The 19,263-nt window shown below is 33.6% G+C and overlaps 1 protein-coding gene and 1 pseudogene across 1 annotated transcript; both read right to left on the bottom strand.

Annotated features, from left to right (window-relative positions):
* Window positions 1-225: 225 nt before the first annotated feature.
* LOC137729433 (BURP domain protein RD22-like) lies at window positions 226-2,317 on the bottom strand (annotated as a pseudogene).
* A 135-nt stretch (window positions 2,318-2,452) lies between these two features.
* Window positions 2,453-4,775, bottom strand: LOC137729181 (BURP domain protein RD22-like). Its single transcript, XM_068468037.1, has 3 exons — window positions 4,643-4,775; window positions 4,440-4,548; window positions 2,453-3,763 (listed from the first exon to the last, which is right to left on the bottom strand). Exons 1-3 carry the CDS (start codon window positions 4,679-4,681, stop codon window positions 2,691-2,693), a joined length of 1,221 nt encoding a protein of 406 aa, XP_068324138.1. The 5' UTR covers window positions 4,682-4,775; the 3' UTR covers window positions 2,453-2,690.
* Window positions 4,776-19,263: the final 14,488 nt, after the last annotated feature.

The following is a 19,263-nucleotide window of genomic DNA, read 5'->3' as shown; positions in this document are numbered from 1 at the left end:
GGTCCAGAGAGACCCTTTTGAGAAAAGTGGTAAGAAGAAGAAAGGATCATGTTAGAAATTAAAATTAAAATTATTATTTTATAATAAAAATTAATAAAATTTTAATAAAATTGACTAGGCTATTTAGTTTTAGGGGTGGATATGCATTTGGCCTATTACTGTTTATTGGAGTCTATCACTATTCGTTGAATGAATTAAATGAGCTGAATGTTGGCGTATTTATTTTTAGGGGTGGAAAATTGCTCTTATGCACACAAGAAGTTGGTTGCCTGCCAGCTTTTTCACCCCAGGGGTTATTGTGTAATTCTGCAGCGGAGTAGCTCCTTTTTCCACCTCCGTCGTGATTGCTTGCTTTAATATTATTTCTTCCAAGCTTGGAGGTGGTGAAGTCAGTCATCGACTCTAGAGAGGTGGCACAATATTTTTCTTCGGCTCTCATGGCCACCCCTTCACAATATTGGATGGTTCTTTCATTATGTCGGCTTCCAAAGACCCCGGTTTCACTGAAAATTGGTTAAGAATTTCTGCCAATTTGCTTGAACCGAAGGGGATGGACTCTGCGGTCTTGCAGGACAGGAAAGTTTCTCTGGTTGAATTTCCGGATAAGCGATAATTCATTGTTGTGCCAGGATGAATGTCCTTCTCCAAGAAGAAAAGTACTCGAGTTGGGTCTTCAAGTGTTAGATTTTCAGCAGCATCTTTGTAAGTCTTTACTTTTTCAGCTGCATCTTGCTTGTAGCCGAACATTTTGCTTTCAGTTGAATCATCCCGGTAAAGATATTGAATGTTAGTTGCAACATCTGCAACTTGGTTGTGAACGATAACACCCCCTTTGCCAATAGTAATGAAGTCCGCGGATTTACCAACATAAATGGACAACAAGATATGTTAGCCAAACTTTTCATACGATGGTTGTTATTTTTGGGTAGCTAGCTTGTCAAAATCATTAAGGGAAAACGTAATTTATTCTACTTTTTATAGTCAAAATGGTATTTGAGATTAACATAACTCCTCACCTTTGTCTTAATAATGAGAATTAGTAGAAGTAATTTTTGAGTTTGTCCAATAAGGAGTTACATAAATCATAAAAACCATTTTAAGTAAAAAACTTCCCTTTTTATTTTTATTTTTTTTTAACTCAATTACTTTATCATATGAACATGAAAAATCGAAGTTAAAAATAGATTTAGAAATCCCGAAGAATACTCTTCAAAAACCGCAACTTCATTTTAAGCAAAGGCAAATAAATTCAAAATGGAATTCTTCAAACTATACATAGTAGAAATTAACAAGAGCTACATGCGAACACTGCAAGAAAAAAGGGAAATAGCCACGGAGCCAGGTGATTGTTTCTGGGGTAGCTATTCCTACAAGCGTGACAAACAGTATGTCATAATTTTTTACTTTTTGGTGCGATTTTTTAACTTTTTGTCACGTATTTAACAATCACTAGGCTAGCAACAGCCAAGCTTGTTCCGTGGTTGTTGCCTCATTTTCTTCTCGTGCGAAAGTGAAAACCTGTGTAAATCACAAGGACGATTGGTTGTGGAAATGAGTTCTTGAAGCCAATCTGAGGTTGTACATATATGCTAACCGCGCTGGGCTAGTTGACTGATAGCTTTCGGCATTGGTGTGTTTGGCAGGACGGAATTCCAGTAAAGCTGAGGTGACAAAGGTAAAGCAGCATGGACTCCCACCAGTGTGAGCTGCAACTAAACTCGCACAATTAGCAAAAACATAAGAGCGCAAATTAACCAGTCACAGGGAGGATTCAAAATTACAGCGCTTACTTACAGTTAGAAAAGCAAAGAATCTGGAGAGAAGGAACCCCATAAAGACTCAACTTTTGCAACACAAATGAAAATTACTGGATGAAACAAGAAAACTCAAGAGAGATATGGTAAACAATAGCATATGGGTTCAATCTTTATAGGGAAGTAAGAAGGTGGACTACCAAATTTGTTGGGATTAGGTGTAAAACATGCAGACCTTGCCATTGCCTGGTGTGAAGCTCTCATTATTTTGTCGGCCTACCTGTCAACAGAAAAACTTTGTGGGGAAACCCCGGAAAGCAAGAGCATGCAGTAGCCTGAAATTTTCTTTAATTTTGAAGCATGCAATAGTGGCCTGATTTTTTTTCAATTTGTATTTTTGTGGTAAGGTTTTTTGTGGATTTTTATTTGTACAAATGAAACTTCCCTTTGTTATGAGGTGTCCCTTGGTTTAGGATTTTAGCTTCTTGGCATTCTCTTGCTTTGATTAGATCGTAAAGAAATTGAGGTTACATTTCCTTATAAGCAAATACAGAATTCGTTAAATATCTAACATGTGATTCACACTCTCAACATACTCAACACCCTCCCTCTTCTAAGACAAAAGAGATGTAACCTGTGTATCATGCATATAGTAGCACCACAATTCAATACTGAACCAATGGACAGTTGGCACCGCAGAGTCAAAGCATATATAACTATTACTGAATGTTGTAGAGCACGTCCACTATAGCATGCTTTTGGTACAAGTCCACACGATAGCATGCTTTCATTTATGAGTTTATACATAGGTTGAAATACATAGTGACAATAAGAAGTAATCGACAGTCGATTTAATTTCAAACTGTTGCCACTCAAACTATGCTAATTAAGCTGATCACATCATCATATGTAGAACTGAAGGTTTGATCAGTCAAATCATGTAGATTTCTGGTTTGGAACCCAGACAACATGATCACTGGGAAGGAAATGGCAGACCGGAACAGTTCCCGGCTTGACTTTGAGGACTTGGAAGGCCAAATGTTTAGGGTTCCAATCTGATGTGTCTGTGTGGCAGACTGCTACTGCCTTAACATTCACCCTATCAGCACCTTTAAGGGGCACCACATAAGCTCTGGTTGTTTTCGTTGCATGGCAGTAAAAAACAGCATAGGGATAGTTCTGCTTGTGACACACGACGGACTTATCCGCCGCCAACTTCTTCACTCCAGAAGCTATTGTGTACTTCTGCAGAGTGGCTCCTTTCCCGGCTTCTGTCGAAATTGCTCGAACATTTTCTCCTCCAAGCTTGGAAGTGCTGAAGTCAATCATGGACTCCAAAGAGGTAGCACAATATTTCTCCTCTCCTCTAATGGCTGGATTCTCGCACTCTTGAATCGTACCAGTGATTATATCCGCTTCCACAGAACCCGATTTCACTGAAAATTGGTTGAAGATTTCTGGCAGCTTGTTCGACGAAAATGGGAAGGATTCCGCAGTTTCGCGCGGCACGAAGGTTTGTGTGTTTGAATTCGTGGTGAAGTGCAATTTCATTGTTGTTCCAGGACGCATGTCTTTCTCCAAGAAGAAAATAGCGACGTTTGGGTCTTGATGGAGTTGGGTTTCCGTGGCTGCATACTTGTATACAAAAGGGCTTTCTCCTGGTTTTACTCCAACATACACGTGCTTTCCCTTGGGCCCTGTGTTTACGGACACTCCTCCTTTGCCAACACCAACGTTGGTTCCCTTCCCGGTGTTCACCCCAACACCGCCTTTGCCTCCTACGTTCACCTTAGTGCCGCCGCCTGGCTTTCCTTTTCCGGCTTCCACGTGCACTCCGCCCTTCCCGACGTTTACATTGGTGCCTCCAGGCTTTCCCTTTCCAGCGTCCACATGCACTCCGGTACCCTTCCCAACATCGACATGGGTGCCTCCGGGCTTTCCTTTTCCAGCATCAACGTTGACACCACCCTTTCCTACTGCAACAGAGGTGCTCTTATCTTCTGTGAAATCTGCAAATTAGCAAACATAAATATAGAACAAGTGAGAAGAGGTAGAACATCAAAATTATTAAGCTAAAATTTGTGAGAATATTCGGATCATATATAGAAAATATGGGGATTCACTGTTAAGATCATATATCTAAAACTAAAAGTGCAGTCAAGTTTATCGGCACATATTCATAATTTTGAAGTCAAATTATATTTTCAACAACATAAAATCATATAGCTAAGTGCCATTAAGTTTATCAGCAGATACGCACAATTGTGAAGTCAAATTATTGAAGGTATTAAGAACGCATCAACCACTTGATTTCAGAAATTTCAGTTAATTACACAAGAGAAAAGTTTATAAAAAGTTGACTGATTGTTTTGAAATTGACTTCTTATATTTTGGCTTTTTTTTACACATGTGAGAAAATAAGTACATGTATACCAAGACCACAATCCAATGATCAATGAGAACATTTAAGCTATTCCATCCCTTCATCTTTTATAATACTAAATTGTTGCTATTACAATGGATTATATCACTTTTAGAGAATATTTAGATGCATTTCTTACATGTATACGATGGTTAAACTCGTCAGCGAGAGTGTCAGTAATGGTGTTAATTTTGTATGTCTAAATAGAATTATTGTCTAAGGAATACACAATATATGAGCTTCTCTGAGACTCTAATACTAACCTGCAGGCTGGAGAAGTTCACTGATAGCTTTTGGCATTTTTGAGTTTGGCAAGACAGAGTTCCAGTAAAGTTGAGGTGGTAGAGCAGCATGGCATGCCACCAGTGTGAGCTGCAAATTAACAATATTTAAACCCTCATCAGCACGGAAGCAAACGCAAATCAACTGAAATCAAAAAGTAATATATCAAAATTAGAAAGCTTACAGTTAGAAAAGCAAGGATGTGAGGGAGACAGAACCCCATTGAGACTGAAAATATTGGAACAGAAAGCTAATGGATGAAGAAAGAAAGTAACTCAGAGCTAGTGAATGTGGTAACAATAGCAAATAGATTCCACATTTATAGAGGAAAATGTACCATGTACTGAAAGTTGATGGGTCCATAAGTAAGACTTCCACCAGCATGTCGACTACTCAATTACGTCAACTGCCCCAGGCTCACTCACTTAATTTCATTGATACTTAATTTCATGGATATCGATTAGGACACGTGCAGGCCATGTAGGGACTCAAGACAATGCAGCTGCATGAGAGTGAACAAGAAACAATATGAGTTGGTTTTTTATCGCAAGATGTCTCGACACATCTAATTAAGATGATTTTATTTTAATCGAAAGTCAATTAATGTAATTTTTAAACATAGGTGCTTGAATTCAGTGTAGTCTCTAGATATGGATGATATTGATCTATAGCATTTTTATTTAATAACTGCATTGAAATTTTTTTAATTTTAATGATCATCTTGATTTGATATGTCAATTTCAAGATCATTTGTGACAAAAATTGTTATAAGATAGGATATACATGTGAGTGTGTGAGTGCGTGCAAACTCTGAAAACAAATAGGTGCATAGCTTGGACTGGTCATTGGTTTGTACTTTAAGTTAATTCAATGAGAGACAGTTGATAAAATTTTAAGGTCTCTGTAACTCTATTAGGTGGTATTATAGGATCAGTTTACGTAAAAGTGTTAAGCTTTTTAATTAGAGCATGTTAAAAATTTTAATAAAAATTTTACTTTTAAAATAAAACAATTTAAGTGATTTTTTAAACAAAACAAAAATTGAACTTTCTTGTCATTTAAAAACGTTTATTGGGAGCTGAAAACGATTTAGAGTATTTTTAAACCACTTTCATAAAGGCTTACAATCTATTAATATTGAATTACATGTTTTATTTGTTAATACTTAAAATTAATGCAAACTTATCAAGTACTCTTTAGAAAATGTGTAGTATATATATTGTTACCACCACACACAAACATTATGTCGCAAGTGGTCATTTGCCACAGTAGTGAAAAGGTATTGAGTCCTTGCATAACAGCATGGGTTCGAACTTTGTTGGTAGTTAATCTAACATTTAATTTAACAAAATTTTTCGTTTGACAAAAAAAACAAACATTATATCTTTTCTTAGAGGAATGGGGCAATCTTTACTACTTGCGACTTTAATCGTTTCAAACTAAACAACCAACTGCCCCATTTATTAGGGTTTAGTAGGAGTTGCATGTCGTCTTCTTTTCTCATTAATTTTTGGTGGCTTCCAACAGTTATTTTCTCTTCTGTTTGTTCTCATGTCCCTTTCCATATTCGGAAAAGTAATGTGAATTGGTGTCCACGTTAGCTTGTGAATAAGTAACGTGAATTTGTTGCACACGTTAGTTTTGGCAAGAAGTTATTTGGTCTTAATTTCATTTACCAAGTTCAGAAGTTAATCGAGATGGTTGGAGAAAGTATGTTATATCATCACTACGTACAATCTTTGTTTTGCAGAAGCTTCTGAAGGTTTCTTTTGGGGCAAATCCCACCAACTCCCCCCATGGTGGGACAAACACAAAGAAAAAAAATGAGAACTTTGATAATATCATGGAACTTGGATACTGTGTTTGGTTTTTTCCTTTGATGTCCCCTACTTGGCACAAGGTACATTGAAGGAAACTTTAACGAAAAACTCTTGGTACTGTTCACTTTAACGAAAAACCACATTTGTACACTAAAAGGTCAATCTTGGTACTATTCAATTTACATTTTATTTTATTCTTATCGTTTAAACTCAAAGTTTTCAAATCCTTTTTATTAGTTTCCCTTACATTAAACCTATGTAATTTTTTTTCCTGTTTAAATAGAGTTAATTACTTTGGAGATATACCTTTGGTTAAATGTCTACTCACACCCCAAAAAGATGATATGGGATCTACCTATGACCTACGTGAGCCCGTTCCCCTTTTGTGGCGTGACCAGCGGTCACCGACAACTATCGGTCTGTCGGTCATCGTCTACAACGTTAAACAGTGACCTACTGATTTAGCATTCCTAGAGCCTATTTTAGTTTGTTGTGCGGAAATGGAAATGGTAGGCGGTAAACGGTGACCGAGGAAAGCTGCCGTGATGTGAAGAACGCAATTCCAATTCCCAACCCAAATGGGATCATAAGTCACAAAGAAATAAAGATGACATGACATGACTTTTATTTGATTATTTACTATGTAACTATGGCATGAATTTTATAAGGATCGATGCATGTTAGGACAACGTAGAGATCAAAAGTCAACCAGTGCTTGGCCAAATGAAGGATTCTTATAGCGTAATGGTCTTTGACGAAACCTATTATAATCACTGTTTTCTTTTCATTTTGTTTTTGTATTTGCTTGATAATATAGGTCTAAAAAATAGAGTCGGTTTTCGGGAACCAAAGGTCTTATGTGGCCCTAATCATTTGGAGTCTAAATTTTCTGCACTCAAATACCCCTATGTCCCCTTTAAATATGCGATATGTGTCCATCACTTACTAATATTAGCTATGTTAATTTTTCAGTTCGCATTAACCCATGTTATTTCCTCTTTTATCTACTAAATTTTTTTAGAAAATAATTGCAAAATGCAAATGACGCTTGGATCTTCCAATTACCTTTGTCGCGACTCTCCTTCTCCCTCGCTTTGGCTTCCAAAATTATCAAGATCAAAATCTGGGCTCCATGGTTCAGTGCTTGGACATGAAGATTGAGAATTTCGAAATCCAGCTTGGATTAGTTTAATCAAGACCAAAATCTGGGCAAAAACCGTGAAAAAAAAAAAAAAAAAAAGCCATAAACAAAAGCTGCATCTATGTCAATTCATTCACATATAAAATAAGAACAAATTACTTACAGAGGGAGATTGATAATTTTAGCAGATAACAGGGGTCAACGCTAATTGAAAAATTAACAGAGATAATATTAGTGAGCGGGTGGACACGTGTCGCATATTTAGATGGGTCACAGAGGGGTCATAGGGATATTTGGGTGCATAAAATATGGACTCCTAAATTTGAAAGGCTTCCAAAAAAATTTACCATTTAATTTTTATATGTAATAATGCTATATATTAAAAAATTTACTTTCATTAGCATTTTAAAATTTCATTGTGCACTCTTTATAAGTGTAAATTGTTTTCTTTTTAATTATAAAATTTGGAGTGCCTATAACACCCTATAAAACGTTTTTTTTTATTCAAGTGAAACTTTAAAGTTACAGTTTTTGAAGTTTTATTTCTTATTTGGTTGTTTAAGATTTGACTGCTTTTGATTATTTAGTGAAGGTATGTTTGTAACTCTTTTTACTTAGTATTTAGTGACGTTTGTAAACTTACAATTAATGAGTCCTAAATTTTGTTTTGATTTAAGTTATTGCTTTCTAGCATCAACACATTATCTTACTTAAAAAAAAATTAAAAACTATCTTAAAGGGGCCCTTTTATAAATTTCGTACAGAGCTTCTAAAATCTCATAAACGGCCTTGCTAAAATACTACTAATATTTTTCTTCTTGATAAGGGTATCTATATTTTATGTTCCTCTACTCCAAGGTAACAACCTAATTCACCTTGCGCGGGGTAAAATTGAGAAATTTAGAAGAAAAAAAAACTTGAGACTCTCCCAAGTTTTATATTTGTATGTTGTAAACAAACGATATTATCTACACTAAATGGGATGGGGTGGCCTAAGCCTCACAATGTGCTAGCAATAATGTGGTTCACATATTAAACTATTTTCTTGGTTTCCATTTTTCTAGAACTGTCATAGGGTTAGTTAAGTTGTTCCATAGTAAAAATTGACAATTCTAGAAAAATTAAAAATGGAGGACAAAAGTGTTTTGAGCCCCTAAAAACTACATTTTTCCAAAGAATAATGTTAGGGAGATCAAATTTTTTTTAAACCAAATTTGTAAACTAAATGATGTGGTTGGAGATGATTGGATTATAAATTAAGTGTTGTTTAATGTGCTTGTTTCTTATTAGTGACACATCATTTGGTTTAAAAATTTTAGTCTCCCAAGAATTACTCTTCTCCAAATTTCCCAACAATATTGGCTTTTTGAAGTTACCAAAAAAAAAAAAGGTTGTTATTTGTCAAAAGAAAATTGTTGGGTTTCTTGATATTTCCAAAATGAACAAAAGAATTCTCAATCTCATGTTATGGGCTTTGGATGAATATAAACACGTGAATCCACTACCTCAATTTTTGCCGAAGAGTCATGGTTTGAGCCTTAAGCATATGTAGGAGCTTTGTATCCAATATATATTTGGGCCAATCAAGTAATTTACCCTAGATTAGGCACTCATTACATTTATGGGCTTGTTGTCTTTGTGGTCATTAGAAAGCAAAATATTTGCTATAATCTCGACAAAACCTTAATCCCAACAACCAAAACTTTGCAAAATAAAAATAGAACAGTTCGATCTGAAAGATTATGAATCATACATGAAAACATTAGATGAAATTACATAATTCAAATATTCTGCATTTATTTTGTATGTGGTCTCTATGTGACATTTATTGTTGGCTGATACGTGTTAATAAATGTAACACTCCTTAATTTTATTATCATAAATTTATCACATGTCAATTAATGATAGATACCACACATAAAATAAGTACAAAACACTTGATCTGTAATTCCAAGTCATGGTTTAGTTTTGTACAACTTATGTCGGCTGCCCTTTTTAATTTGTGACATTCCGTTTTACTTTAAATAACAAACTTCAAGTCCTACAGCCCATAGTCTGTGCGGTGGGCTAGCGCACCACTATCTTCCTTTACTTTCTTTGTTTTTTTTTTTTTACTTTCTCGCATCTTGGCAAACAAGCAATTTTCAGGTGTTTTGATCTAAGAGCCTCCTTTCCCCACTAACGTGCCTTTTATTATAGCCTTTATTAAGGCATTCTTGTTGAATAATTAGCAAGTAAAACTTTGGTGGGGTGTGTCATCCACTAATTAGAAGATTTTGGTTTTCTTTTTGGTTAAGACTCATGAAATTAGTCAAATCCCTTGTGGGGTTTTTGTTGTTTGTCAAAGCAAAACATTGGTGGGGCGGTTTGCATATTGTGCAATTGTTCTCTTGAGGAAATGTTGTGGAGATAATTGTGATGATGTTAATTTGAATCCTAATCAATGTGGACAGCTTGAGCATGTCATGAAAGCAATTCTTGTACTAAGGGTTGGTTTGGTATTGTTGTGCTTTGAAATAAAATTGTTTCTGCTGTACTGTGAGGATAAGTAGATGTGAAATAAAGTAGCAGAGTGTTTGCTAAACTTTTTTGTAAAAGTGCTTTTGAAAAAAAAAAAAAAACAGTATTATAGTGTTTGATAAACTTTTGTGTAAAACAGATGTGAAATAAAAAGCTGGTTTTTCAAAGCTAGGTTTTGCAGCTTTGTGTTTTTGACTTTTTTTTCACCCCAAACTATGAAAAAAAACTGAAGCTGAATGTTTACCAAACATAAAAAAGTTGGGAGTTTTTTTCTATAACCACTTTTTTCAGAATCAACTAAGTACCAAACTAGGGCTATGAAATTGAAAAGAAGCCATTTGTTGTAGAAAGGTGATTCCCCTAGGCTATTAGTAATAGTAATTAAGATTTGGTGATCTTAATTTTTATTTCTCTTTTCTACTTTTCATAAATAGTAAATGACAAGAACATTGTGCCAAAATGGAAGGTTAGATCATTAGTGACATTTTATTTTGTTTGAATTCAAAAGAGATTGGTTTTAAAGAATGGTGGCAATTCCTCGATCGCAAGGTTTCTTTTCCTTTTCTTTTTGGTTTTCTTAATGGAGAGTTTTGATAAGTTTTGCATGTTAAGAGAATCTTATTGGCCTAAATAGTCATTAGCCTTATTTAGTGTTGTCTTAACATACACACAACAAGCTTATCTATGTATAGGTTGAGCATAACTCGACTCTGCCAATAACCTTTCCTCTATGTGCTTATGCCCTAATATAATGTTTTTGTTAGAGACCGACGCAGTACACTCAACGTCATTTAAAAATTCAGTTGGTTTAAATTGAGAAAATTATAGAAGTTACGTAGCCAAAGCATTATTTCATTTGATTCGAGTGAAAGCATATAAAAATTAAACCTTCATATTCAAAACCCCATATATAATTGACCACTCATAGGTTATTTCACACAAACAAATGTCATATGATATGCATCCCAGGGGCACAGTAATCTTATCAAGAAAAATGAGGAGGATTTTCTACCCTTCTATTCTCATCTTTTCCTTTTACGTATTGTTTTTTGTCTTATTATTTCTATAAAAAAAAATGAATATAAGATGTTGACGTGGTTTAACCATGACCGTTCAAATAGGAAGCTATGGAAGGATAGAGAGATTAGAAGGGTAGAGAATCCTCGTCCGGAGAAAAAAAGTTTAAATGCATTATATGCTCCTTGCTACTGTAGCACTTGATATTTTGGTCACTGCAAGAGGAACCGAATCTAATCACACAGAAAAAGAGACGAGGAAAAAACAATACAGAATAGTAGTACTATATAATTTTGTGCATAGAAGCTAATTATACTAGATCACTAGTTCCAATTCCATCCAAATTATTTGATGTTACATTTTATATAATATATGTTTTATTAGTGAGGCTATTGCAAAGCATTCATGTACATTAAATGATTGGTTTAGTATCATCCCAGAGCTATCAGCTAGCTAGTTGTTTTCTAGGGAATAAGCATCTTTTAGATAATCCACCATATAGTTGCATACCCTTTCGAAATTAGAGGAAAGCTTGGCTGCTTAAAAATAGGAAAAATTAGTCTCCGATTCTTGGTTTCTAATATTCATTAACTAAAATCTTATCAGTTTTTAAATTTTGATCAAAGTTCTTAGCATTAATATATTAATGAATTACATGAAAGTTACATAATTTTTATAAAAAAAAAAAAAAATTAGTAATTGATTTAGAGTTTTAATACTCACACCCTTATTAAACTCCTAATTAATTTTCAATTCAAGCATTTTTCAAATATAAAAAACAAAAATAGAATAAGTTTGTAACCATTAAATTTTCATAAAAAAATTTCAAATTTTTATAAAAAAATTTCAAATTTTTAATCTTATATGTCACATCCCGGCCTGGGCCCCCACCACAAATCTCGGGCTCGACTCCACCGTAGCACGATATTGTCCGCTTTGGGCCCTGACCGCTTTGGGCCCTGACCACGCCCTCACGGTTTTGTTTCTGAGAACTCACACGAGAACTTCCCAGAAGGTCATCCATCCTGGGAATGCTCTTGCGCGAACTCACTTAACTTCAGAGTTCTAATGGAACCCAAAGCCAATGAGCTCCCAAAAAACCTTGTGCTAGGTAGAGATGAGAATATACATATAAGGCTTACATGATCCATTCCCTGGAGGATGTGAGATGTCACATTATATGTATCGATTCTTAAATATATCAAATCGTTAAAAATGTACCCATTTTTTTATATAAAATTTCATTCAGTCTTTTCTCTAATCCATTTTTAAAACTTATATGGGTACATTCTATTTCGTTGATTTGAGAATGTATCCATATCAAGTTTAATAGAAAAAAATTTAATAATGTTATTAAGCCTAATATCTTTCTTTTTTTTTTTTTTTTTTTGTGCTTTTGCTAAATGTACTCATGCTTTGGTACAATAATTTTTTGGTACGTTTTAATGAACGTACCCATACACACACACACAATATATTTGAGAGTATAATTCATCTTTAATATTTGAGTAAATTACAAAAAACTACCTCAATTATTGGTGTCACGACACTTTCATACCTCATCTTACGAATTTGTGTCAATGTTATACCTTCCGTTAGTTGGCGTGAATTTTTCAGTTAAATGTTGACGTGGCTTGATCTGGGACCCACTTTCTATTAAAAAATTAATAAAAATATATTAAAAACTAAAAAAAATCATTTAATAATTTTTAAATATTAAAACAATAAAGAAAAGTAAAAATTAAAATAAAATAAAAAAACACAACCCTTCAATTCGTCCCCTTTCCCCTTTCTCTTTCTTCTCCCCCATCTTCATCTTCTTTCACCTTCCAACCCCCTTCCTGCAGCCCAGAAAAAAGAAGGAAAAAAAAAAAAAAAAAAAAAACCAATTTGTCTTCCCCCCTCACCCACCCTCAGTTTGTCTTCCCCCTTCCCCACCCCCTAACCCCTTCTTCTCCCCCACCTGAGCCAAACCAGCAACCCAAAAAAACAATAAATAAATAAATAAAATGGTGTCCCGTCTTCCCTAAACCCGCACCCACTACCTACAACCCAAAAAAAAAAAAAAAAAACAGGAAAAAACCCAGATCCCATTGAGATCGAATCGGGAAACCTTCGTGATAGGGTGGGAGTGGTGGATTTTGGGTTAGCAGGGGGAGGAATTGGGTTTGGTTTTTTTTTTTTTTTTTTTTTTTTTTTTCCGGGGTTGTGGGAAGGGTTTTTTGGGGGTAGAATTGGTTTGTTTTTTACTTTTATTTATTTATTTTCTTTTTCTTCTTCTTCTTCTTCTAGGTTGAGGGGACGAACTAGACAGTTTTTTTTTTTTTTTTTTTTTTTTTGGTTGAAGATTAAGCAGGGAAGAAGATGAAGATGGGGGAAGAAAGAGAGATGGGGGAAGGGACAAACTTAGGGTTTTTTTTTTATGTTTTTTAACTTTTCTTTTAATATTTTAAAAATATTAAATAATTTTTTTTTAGTTTTTAGTAATTTTTTAACAGAAAGTGGGCCCCGAATCAAGCCACGTCAGCATTTAACTGAAAAATTCACGGCCAAGTAACGGAAGGTATAACATTGGACCAAATTCTAAAGATGAGGTATGACATTGTCAATTTTAAAAGATGAGGTATGAAAATGTCATGACACCAATAGTTAAGGTAGTTTTTTGTACTTTACCCTTAATATTTTTAGTCTTATAAATTATGGGTTTTATTTAAAATCTCATTAATATAAATAACTACAAATTTCATTTTTAATTTAAAAATATAATAACCCACATAGAAATACGCTATTACATTAATGTCAGGAACTTTGATCAAAAATTAAAAACCACCAAGGTTTCAGTCAAATAACATTAGTAGTTAGGGATTGCATCCAAAGTGTCCTTTAAAAATAAGTAGAAGTACTTAAAGATGCCTTGTTACCGATTTACAAAATTTTGTATTTATAAATACAATAGTTCATATTATAAATTACTCTGTAATTAAAGATCATTTATGAAAAAAATCAAATGTAGTAAATAGATAAACAGTTCGTAATGCTTTTATACTATCCGACCATTTATTTTTATACAGTTCAATGGCCCAACGATCTCATTTTTTTAATTTTCTTTTTTGCATATATGATATTTTTAATGTAATTTATAATATAAATGATTTTAATCATAAGTACCAAATTTCGTATATTAATAGCGAAGCATCGAGGAGGAACTCCTCGTCTATTGAGGATCCAAATTTATTTCTTAAAATTATATCATCTGTTGGCATATGTCATGCTTGAAGTGGTATATACAAGCATTTTGAAATTAGTGGGATACTAGCTAATTTAATTTAATAAAGGAAATTAAAGTTAATTGCATCCCCACAACTGTCTAATCAAAACGTTGAGCTTTATATGAAGGGTTTTGGGAGTGCAAAAGGCAAAGGTTATTGAAGGGAGTGGAGGACGTGACCCACGCTGATTCTGTCTCTTCTACAAAGTTGTTCCATGGAGGGAGTGGAAGAATTATATTCATAATTAATAAAATCTCTGGGATTGATGTTTTTATATGAATATATTCATGTATATATTTTTCTTATCATATCAAAATAGGTCTCTATCAAATAGATACATCTCTTGTTGCGCAATGATATTTGATGGAATATAAAGTGTTATTGTGTTCAAAAAGGGTTTAAAAAGCTCTTATTTGAACTTATTAAATTGGGAGTTTGCAATCATCAAGGTAGAATATATATTTGTTGCGGAAATTCTTTCCTGGAATTTTTTTTTATAAATGTGAAAAAAGTTGAAGTTCTATTATAAAATTACTTATTAATATGAGGAGTAGTCAAATCTCTTATAATACGTAAACAACACAACTTGGGTGACATGCAATGCGTGTGGCCGTGAGACGACCTGGCTTTGATACCATGAAAAAAGTTGGGTTCCACCGTAAAAACAATTGGAAATATGGGGAGTAGTCTAATCTACTATAAGCACATGCAAATTCCCTCATTTCATATATGTGGAATTCATTCTCAACAGAATAGACCGGTTCAAATTGAAATAAATCTCAACCTTTTTTTTTTATATCAAAAATGAAAAAAAAAAAAAAATAGATGAAGCTACTTGTTGAATAGCCTGATTATGTCCAAAATGATTTAAATCTAATAGGTATTTAGTATCAAAATAGAACTGCTATGATAAGGTAATATATGCATGGACATGTTGGCTTTCCAGGTTAATAAATCAAACAAAGAGCTATGTTTCAATATATTGGAATAACCATTACGGGGTGGCCCAATGGTTAGAATGAATTTCAAACCCGTATTCCACACAGCATGTCTTGGTTTCAGTTTATGAGGCTAGCAAATCGCACGATGGTGGTCAGTGAAAGGCTGAAATATCTCTACGAGTCTTTCCATTTGCCGAAACGATGAATTGCCATGACGAAGCCACCAACTGATCTCTTTTTCAATAAATAAATAAATAAATATAGTGGAATTATAAAATGGAAAAATTAGTATCCGGTTCCTAATTTCTAATGTTCATTGACTAAGACCTTATCAGTTTTTAGATTTTGATCAAAGTCCCTGACATTAATATATTAATGTCACATCCCGGTCTGGGGCGAATTACTTTCCCGGCCCGCTCCACCACCGTAGCACGATATTGTCCGCTTTGGGCTTACCATTCCCTCACGGTTTTGTTTTTGGGAACTCACGAGCAACTTCTCAGTGGGTCACCTATCATGGGATTGCTCTAGCCCCCTTCTTGCTTAACTTCGGAATTCCTACGGAACCCGAAGCCAGTGAGCTCCCAAAAGGCCTCGTGCTAGGTAGGGATGAGAATATACATTTAAGGATCATTCCCCTGGGCGATGTGGGATCTTACAATCCATCCTTATATGTATATTTTCATCTCTACCTAACGAGGCCTTTTGGGAGCTCACTGGATTCGGGTTCTGTAGGAACTTCGAAGTTAAGCGAGAAGGAGGCTAGAACAATCTCATGATGGGTGACCCACTAGGAAGTTGCTCATGAGTTCCCAAAAACAAAACCGTGAGGGAATGGTAAGCCCAAAGCGGATAATATCGTGCTACGGAAGTGGAGCGGGCCCGGGAAGTGATCAATCCCGGGTCGGGATGTGACAATTAATGAATTACATATAAGTTACATAATTTTAATAATAAAAATTAGTAATTGATTTAGAGTTTTAATACTCACACCCTTATTAAACTCCTAATTAATTTTCAATTCAAACATTTCCAAAATATAAATAATAAAATTAGAATAAGTTTGTACCTATTAAATTTTTATAAAAAAAAATTCACTTTTTTAATCTTATATGTACTCATTCTTAAATATACCAAATTGTTATATGAAAAATGCACTCTTTTTTTAATATAAAATGTACCCATTTTTTTATATAAAATCCATTCAATCTTTTCTGTAATCCATTTTTTACACTTATATGCGTACATTCTATTTATTTGAGAATGTATCAATGTCAAATTCAATAGAAGAAATTTAATAATGTTATTAAACTTAATATCTTCTTTTTTTGTGTTTTTGAAAAATCTACCTATGTTTTGGTACAATAATTTTTTGGTTGGTTTTGATGAACGTACCCATATGTGTGTGTGTGTGTGTGTGTGTGTACAGAATATATTGGAGAGTATAATTCTTTTTTAATTTTTTTATTCCTATAAATTATGAGTTTTATTTAAAATCTCATTAATATAAATAACTACAAATTTCATTTTTAATTTAAAAATATAATAACTTACATAGAAATACATTATTACATTAATGTTAGGAACTTCGATAAAAAACTAAAAACCACGAAGGTTTCAATCAAAGAACATTAATAGTTAGGAACCGCATTCAAAATGTTTTTTATAAAATAAATAGAAAACGTGCAGTGTAAGTCTTAACATGGATCATCCACTAAGATTTAAATAGGTGTTACAGAAGAAGACATTTAACTTCTTTCGGTAATTACACTATCAAAATGTCTTCTGGGTTTACGTATAACACTTGTCACTTTTTCACTTCGAATAAGTCAGACATAATAGACTAATTTTATATGGTCTTTCTGCCTGTTAACTTACCCCAAACCTCAAATATGAATTGTTCACTTTGCTTTTCTGACGCGGGCACTTTCAGGAAGCCAAAGACAAGAAAGGTAAAAAAAAATAAATGAACCTCAAAAAAATTAAGGTTTCATTATAAATTAATTAGCAATATAGGAGATCGTTCAATTTAATTATAAGCACATGCAATATCACGTTTCTTATCAAAGTAAGATTTATTTTAAACACACAAACTCAATTGTGGCGAAATTTCAAGTCTAACACGTAGACAAAACAAATCAGGTGGTGAGGAACACTTGTAGGCGTTGAGCATTACATGTGGGACAACTTGCTCTAATATCATAAAGAAAATTGAGGTTCTACCATAAAGTTAATTGGCAACAAGGAATAGACCAACTTACTTGTAAGGCCATACAAGATTTCTCTTCCTACTAATGTGGAATTTATTTTCAACAAACTTCTATTTAAATTATACAGAGCCTGTAATTAATCTAATTTTTCATTTTCTAATTGTGCTTCAACTTAAAGGGGAATTAATCAATGGATCTAAACTTCACAGTGATGTTATTTTCAACCTTAGGGTTAGGCTTCCTAATGTGCCTAATTGTCACACAATAATACTATATACCTATACTATCTTTCCCATTAACATACTAAATTATTCATATTTGAGTGCTTAAATTTTATTAATTTAAGTACTTCGAAAGTGAGTTGATTGTCCTCCTTTCCTCACGTCCCCACTTATTTCGTGATGATTAGATTGGTTTTATAAATATATATATAGTACAACTATACAAATATTAAACTGTTAATATCAGAATTTTATAGTATCGTCCCCATAATGCCCTCGGGCAAATTAAATAGGATGATTAAAAAACCACAAAGATTATGTCAACTTAAGCTACGATTAGAGTACTTTTAGTGGGTTAAAGTACTAATTTGTGCACGCGGGTTTGATTTTCAATGGATAATTATGGATGTAAGTACTGATTTTGTAACTTTTTTCTTTTTTTACGCATACTTATTCACAAGGAGTTGAGTTTTCACACATTCACTTTTTACTGTTTTTGTTTTTCTAATTTGGACCTTGGAGTGTAATTTGATTATGAAAGCAGTGAAACTTAGAAGTGACAAAAAAGAAAAAAGAAACGAAAGAAAAAAAAGAGCAAATTGGAGACGTAGAGCTGGTCCTGGGATTTCGTTGCATCATCATGTACTATACACATCGCACATCCCATATACGAGATGGCTATATATATGTGGGACTGTGATGATACATTTTTCTCTTGTTAAGGTTGATATATATGGATTAATTTCTTCATTTAAATGGAGTAATAAATTGTCAAAGAAAAAGGAAAAGAAAAGGCATGAAGCATGGTAGGTCAAATTTTAACCAATCACACCTTTATTAGAATTTGGTGGATGACTACTACAAAACGTATCACGATTTAGGAAAAGTTGAAGAATGTCCAGCACTATAAGCAAAGATAGATTAATGGAAGTGGAACCATAGAGGGGTGTGGGTGCTTTCCAAAGTATGAAAGTTTATGTCGTGTTTACATGATAATATTTCATGTTTGGATGAAGATTGTACCTAAAATAACCTAATTGTCACTTCCTAATTTATGCTTAAATATGATGGAATCACCCTCTTTGACCGCCCTACTAGTTAATTAGCATCATTTAATCAGGAAACTATCTCTAAACTCATAGTGGAATTGACTAATATAGACAAAACAAAATGTCTAAGTGCTAAAGTAAATTGAAAATTTTAAGTGGCAGGGGTTTGTGAATAGGAACCGACTGCAAAGAGCAGATCAAATTACATGATAGACATGAATCAAGGTTCTACGAGCAAATAATAATAAAAAAGCATTATGGTGTGTACCCATCATTAGATTTCATGTGGGCTACAAGTATAAAGATATGCAATTTATGATGACCAATGAAGATATGTATCAAAAAGCTTGAGACTATACAAGTGTTGTATTGCACCTGCAAGTGGTTTGTGCTAGCTTTCAATGTTCTTAAAAGCTATCAAACAAAACTATTTTTTAGGTAAAGTAGGCATTTTAATAAGTAATTGAATAAGTAAAGGTGAAAGAATACTTGATTAGACATACCACAAGACTTGCAAATAATTCCAATTTACATACTTTGGCATAAAAATTTGATTATATATCAGTTTATAATTATATTGTTATGTTATTTAAACTTAAGAATTACAACACAAAATC

The sequence above is a fragment of the Pyrus communis genome, chromosome 1 (assembly GCF_963583255.1).
Source record: "Pyrus communis chromosome 1, drPyrComm1.1, whole genome shotgun sequence".
NCBI lineage: Eukaryota > Viridiplantae > Streptophyta > Magnoliopsida > Rosales > Rosaceae > Pyrus > Pyrus communis.
This window is presented reverse-complemented; position numbering and strand designations above follow the sequence as displayed.

Coding starts and splice junctions, on each gene's coding strand:
- LOC137729181 (XM_068468037.1), bottom strand. CDS start 4,681: ATGGGGTTCTGTCTCCCTCACATCCTTGCTTTTCTAACT. Junction 4,549..4,642: donor ACATCCTTGCTTTTCTAACT/GTAAGCTTTCTA, acceptor GTTAATTTGCAG/CTCACACTGGTGGCATGCCA. Junction 3,764..4,439: donor TGAACTTCTCCAGCCTGCAG/GTTAGTATTAGA, acceptor GCTAATTTGCAG/ATTTCACAGAAGATAAGAGC.